Raw genomic sequence first — 6128 nt, 5'->3', positions numbered from 1 at the left:
AAGTCTCCCACTAGGAGCATGATGCGAATTAAAGCTATGAAATGTATTCCTGTTTCACTTAAAACATATAGCCATATTTACAACCTTATGAATAGTAAGGTTATAAATATGCAACTTTACCATAGTTAGGATGGATAATTTTTTGGATTTACTTACCCGGATGGAGCAAGCTTTTAAGGGTCTAGTTGCTAAAATAACAACAGGGTAGTGCTCTTATCGTGGAAAAAAAAAAAAAAAATAGATAGGTTGATCAAATACTTCAATAATGGTGTTATTTACCTTTATATAGCAGGAATAAAAGGAGCTTTTCATACTCTATACTTCTTTTTTCCCCCTTAATTGGTTGCACACTTCAACTTGCGGTGAATGATCTCTTGCTCCCATGAGGAATCTCTCAATAATGCTCACACCTACCATTTCCTTCTTCTGCATATTCTCTCTTCTTTATCATATCACGGTAGATTCTTCGACACCTTATCCTTACATAGCGGCTGATAATATTCTCGTCGACTGTGGCAGTTCAAGCAAATCGACGGGTAATGATGGCCGCGACTGGATTGGAGACATTGGCTCCAAGTTTTTTCCCTCAGAAGAAGATAATCTCAAATCTAATACCTTTCAAGTTCCAAAAGAAGGGGTCGTCAACAAAGCCCCATTCACGACTGCACGTATATCTTATTCTGAATTCACATACGTGTTTCCAGTCACCGATGGCCCGAAATTCGTTCGGTTGCACTTTCACCCTGCCTCTTACTCAGGTTTTGAAAGGTCTAAGGACTTTTTCACTGTCAAATCAGGTTCATTCACCTTACTTAGAAACTTCAGTGCTTCCGTTCTTGCTGGTTCTTTGCAGGAAAAGTTTTTTTTCAAAGAGTTCTGCATCAGCGTCGAAAAAAAATTGAACTTAACCTTCATCCCTTTTTCAACTGCTTTCTATGCTTTCATTAATGGAATTGAGATTGTTTCCATGCCTAAAAACTTGTACTACTATAGTCAAGAAGATCAAAGTGAAGAGAAAGTCCCTGTTTATGTCGGCCAATTTACTCCGTTCTACATAAACTACACCAGGGCACTCGAGATGGTTTGTCGATTGAACGTGGGTGGGAGCTTGATACGACCGACTGAAGACACTGGCTTCTTCAGAGAATGGTCCCCAGACACCAAGTATTTCAATTCTCCAGGCATAATACCTACGAATGCATCTTTTATACCCAAATACTCAAAAATAATGAATTATACTGCACCAGATGCAATCTATTGGTCTACAATGTCACTGGGTATAAACAAGGACAAGAACTTGCAGTCTAATTTGACGTGGGAATTACCTGTTGATTTGGGATTTTTTTACCTGGTGAGGCTCCATTTCTGTGAAATAGATCCAGGAATAAGCTACGCTGGCGAAAGGCGGTTTGGAATCTATATTGACTATCAGACGGCTGATGCAGATGCTGATGTAATGTCATGGACTGACGAGAAAATATATACGCCTATTTACAAAGACTACGTAGTAATGATGAAAAACAAGGGAGTTGATGGGGAGAAGCAGCATATTTTCTCCATTGATCTACACCCTAGAGAAGACTCTCTCGCCCAAGATGCTTTTTTAAACGGTATGGAAGTGTTCAAGCTGAGCGACTCAGATGGTAACCTTGCAGGAACTAGTGAAATCCTGCCCTCTCTACCTGCTGCCCCGACAACCAAGGAGTCCAAAACAAAAAAAACAATATTCATTGCCATTGGAAGTGGTGTGGGCTTCTTAGTGGTACTCACTTCAGTGTGCTGCATGGTTCTATGGAAACTAAGCAAGTCCAGGCGCTATGGTTCATACCATCCACTATCAAAGTACTGGTGCTGGGGTGATCCATACAAAGGAAAGTCAGCAAGGACAAAGGCCTCATCATTGCCCGACGAAGTATGCCGCAATTTCTCACTAGACGATATCAGAATAGCAACCAACAACTTCAATGAAGAGCTAATTATCGGTCGAGGTGGTTTTGGCAATGTATATAAGGGTTTGATTGACGATGGCACCATGGCTGTGGCAATCAAGTGCTTGAACCCCGAATCTCGACAAGGTGCTCGAGAGTTTAAGACTGAGATCGAGATGCTTTCTCAACTTCGCCATGGCCACCTCGTCTCTCTAATTGGATATAGCAACGATGGGGGTGAGATGGTCCTCGTCTATGAATACATGCCGAATGGGACCCTTAGTGAGCATCTCTTCAACACCAAAAACGATCCTCTTACGTGGAAACAAAGGCTTGATATATGCATAGGTGCGGCAAGTGGTTTGCACTACCTCCACACGTGTATGAAGAACCCTGTCATCCATCGTGATGTGAAGGCCACCAATATTCTATTGGATGACAAAATGGGGGCTAAGGTTTCGGATTTTGGGTTGTCCAAAATGGGTTTGAATCAAACCGCTGTTAGTACCGTAGTTAAAGGTACATTGGGATATTTGGATCCAGATTATGCAAGGCGTAATCAAGTGACCGATAAATCTGATGTGTACTCATTTGGTGTGGTATTGTTCGAAGTGCTATGTGGCCGAAAGGCACTCGATCAAAAATTCGGTCAAGAGCAATTGCATCTAGCCAACTGGGCTCGGAAATGCATTGAAAAAGGGACCATTTATGAGATCATTGATCCATATCTAAAGGGGAAGATTGCTCCAGAGTGTTTCAAGGTCTTCGTGGAGGTCGCAGAGAATTGTGTTCGTGATCAGGGGATCGAACGGCCTACAATGAACGATGTGATGGAAAGGCTCGAGTTTGCATTGGAGTTGCAACAGAATGCGGACGCAACACAGGAGGAAATCAATCCTCGTGGTGATTTTACCTATCAAGAGGTGTTATCATTTCGTGCTTCTGGTCGTACTACTGGTGCTGGTGCTGGTGCTCCTCAACACAACAACAACGTTTACAATATTGGACCCGTGTTGGAATCGGATACTAGCTATCCAAGTCTTGATTCTGAAAGTGTCACTGTCACAAGTCGAGATGTCTTCACAGAGAACTCGAACATCACAACTTAAGTTTCTTATACGTATTTCTAGAGTGTGGAATAGACCTAGGACAAAGCTATGACTAAGCAAAAATAATCTCATAGGAACTACTTTCTCAGGTGCGTTGTAAGATGTGCATGATCCAAGTCGTTTGTCTATCAGTTTTTGCCTTTTCAGGCTATGTTTGAGTATTGCATTTTTGCTTTGTACGCATGACAATGTATTTAGTGATAATCTAATGCATTATGTGGGTTGTGGAATGTGGAGTACATCTGTTCTGCATATTTTATGCTGTTAGTGGTACTCCTTAATTATATTCTCGGCCTTACGCAAGAACTTTGTTGCTGAGTATGACATACGGCACAACTGCAATATTACCTGTGTAAAAGCACTAAAACATGGAAGAAAACACGAGACACGTATGTGGTAGTTCCTAAGGCAATTATTATTCAATAATCAATATAATTGTGCATAGAATGAAGATAAGTGACATCGAAATAGTTTGAAGAAATAATTTGGTATATTCTAAAGTGTGAGATGAAGATCACTTAACTGAGGTAAATTAATGATTCATGAATTAATTCTTATAAGGGGTTAAAGTAGAACTCTCAGTCGGTATCAAAACAATCACAACATATAGGGGTCTAAAGTAGATTCTTCACCAAAAAAAAGTTGATCCATTTGTTGTGCGGGTAACTCTTTTATGGGTAGTGTGTGTATGTCATGGATTTAGTTGCTTCTTTACTTGTGTAGCATTGTGTTAAATAACTTATGACAAAATTTAGCTATAAAATTGGTTGTAACCTAAGATTACAACTTTACTCAATAAAATAAATATTATTATATATTTTGAAAATTTAATTGTATATTGTTTACACTCTTAATGTACATATCTAATATTGTATCAATTAGATGTTATTTCTTATATAATCTATAAGCTTATATTTTATACATAATTTTAAGTTACAAAAACTTGCAATTTAAAAAATTTATTGATGCATAACTATTGATTTTTAATTTTTTAGATATTTTGCAAACATAAAGAATATAAAAGGATGATGAAATCCAATGGTGGACTTGTCAAATTTTACCTCTAATAAAAAGATATTGAGTAAGGTTGTAGTCTAAGGCTACAACTAATTTTGTAACTATTTTTTGTCCAATAACTTATATGCATCAAGTTTAACCATTTTTTTTTTTTGGCTAAATTGTTAAACTTTGTTTCTAAAATTTTAAAATTTGGATTTTACTTCCTAAAGTCTTATTCTATTTTATGAGTAATCTCTTTGTTTTTATTTTTTATTATATGCCACATAAGCTTACCACGCATGTTTATTTCGTTTAATAAAATGATGTCACATAATTTTTATTATGCCATATCTTTTTTAATTATTTAATTTTTTTAGGTTACAAGAATAATGTAATATTATTTTATTGGACAAAAACTAAGCACACATGTTAAGCTTACGTGTCATTTAATGGAAATATAAACCGGTGGGGCTACTGATGCAACTAAATAGAACTTCGTAGAATTAAATTCAAATTCGAAAATTTCAAATTTGCACTTCAGTTTTTTTCTACTTCAATTTTTTTTTTTCAAATACTTTAAAATTTTTAATTTTTACAGGCTTGCAGAGTACAATGGACTATCCAATCTCCTCTCCGGGAAGGCGACAAAAACAAAATTTGCTCCTATTTCTATGATGCGCTCAGAATTCAGATTCTCAGCACATCATGATGGTGGGATGATAAAGCAAAAGTGATAGGCACTAGTTAATGGCCAGGCCCGCCCACGTGATGCCTTCTGTTTGCTTTTTTTTATCTCTTGTCTCATCTGTGAGAAGGAATCTGTAACCCTTTTGGTTTTGCTTATCCAAGTTTACTTTCCTGGTCTTCATTTCCCATTCACTTACCCTTTTGGTTTTGCTTATTCAAGTTTATTTTTCTAGTCTTCATTTCCCATTCACTTTTCCATTATTTTACATTTCATTGTACATCATGTCGCTTTAGTTTTGGCTAATCACTCAGTCAGTAGAGGGGACAGCAAAGTTCCTATCATTCAATTCAGCAAAAAAAAAGTTCCTATCATTCAACCCAAAGATGGCGACCTGGACTACGTGAATCATGCGCTAACAACCTTCGACATTGTTGCATAAAAAGTAAAGTAAAATTCAATTCTTATATCCTCAACTGATATAAGAGAATTGTATAACAATTACCGACCTTTTTTTTTTTTTATGGGAACGAATTTTTTTTTTAATCGTTCTTCGTTAACAGAACATCTTGCGTGACGCGTAAGTAAGGCCAAAATTCAATGGCGAGATATGTAACAAATAGAAATTGAAACATGATGGCATGGAGTTTTCCTTAAAAAGAATGGGGCGGACCTTTAATTTCATTTTCATGTAAAGCCTGATTAAAAAGAAAAAGAATATTTCTTTTGAAGAAAGACATTAATTTCATTTTTAATAAAATAGGACCAGTAGCGGTTTTAGGAATTTTTTTGAGAATAGTCATTAAAAAACTTAAATTATACAAAATCTAAATAAAAAGAGAACTTCATATATTAATGAAAAAACACAAGTGCAAACACATAAAATCTTACAATTTTTTTCTACGAATTTTCTTATTTTGAAATCATTATATGATAGTTTCATTATTAACATTGCAAGCTACATATCTTTCAAAATTTTAGTTAAATAAATTTTCTTTTTGGACTTTTTCTTTCTGTTTGTAAGGAACTAATATATTGTTAAGCGGATCAAAGTTTAAGAACAAAATTTGGCTACAAACTTAGTTATAGTCTAAAGTTACAAATCTCACTAAACAAATTAATATTGCTACATATTTTGAAAATCTAACCGTTAAATTGCATGTTCTCTATGTTCTTAAAACACGGCAAATTTCATGCCAATCAGATATTATTTACTATTCGATCCATAAACTTATTTTATATGTATAATTTTAGACTACAAAAACTTGAAATTTAAACATTTGATTGATAACATAGCTATTGAATTTTAATTTTCTTGAAATTTTGCAAGTATGGAGGATAAAAAAAGAAAATGTAATTAAATGGTGGATTTGTCAAAATTCACATCCAATAAAAAAATATTGAATG

General features: G+C 35.5%; 1 protein-coding gene across 1 annotated transcript; it reads left to right on the top strand.

The window, feature by feature from the left end:
* The first annotated feature begins 299 nt into the window (after positions 1-299).
* LOC115976271 (receptor-like protein kinase FERONIA) lies at positions 300-3276 on the top strand. Its single transcript, XM_031097448.1, has one exon. The coding sequence runs from the start codon at positions 383-385 to the stop codon at positions 3035-3037; it is 2655 nt and encodes an 884-aa protein (XP_030953308.1). The 5' UTR covers positions 300-382; the 3' UTR covers positions 3038-3276.
* Positions 3277-6128: the final 2852 nt, after the last annotated feature.

This window comes from Quercus lobata, chromosome 2 (genome assembly GCF_001633185.2).
Source record: "Quercus lobata isolate SW786 chromosome 2, ValleyOak3.0 Primary Assembly, whole genome shotgun sequence".
Taxonomy (NCBI): domain Eukaryota; kingdom Viridiplantae; phylum Streptophyta; class Magnoliopsida; order Fagales; family Fagaceae; genus Quercus; species Quercus lobata.
Note: the sequence above shows the minus strand (reverse complement) of the source record. Positions and strands in the feature narration are given on the sequence as shown.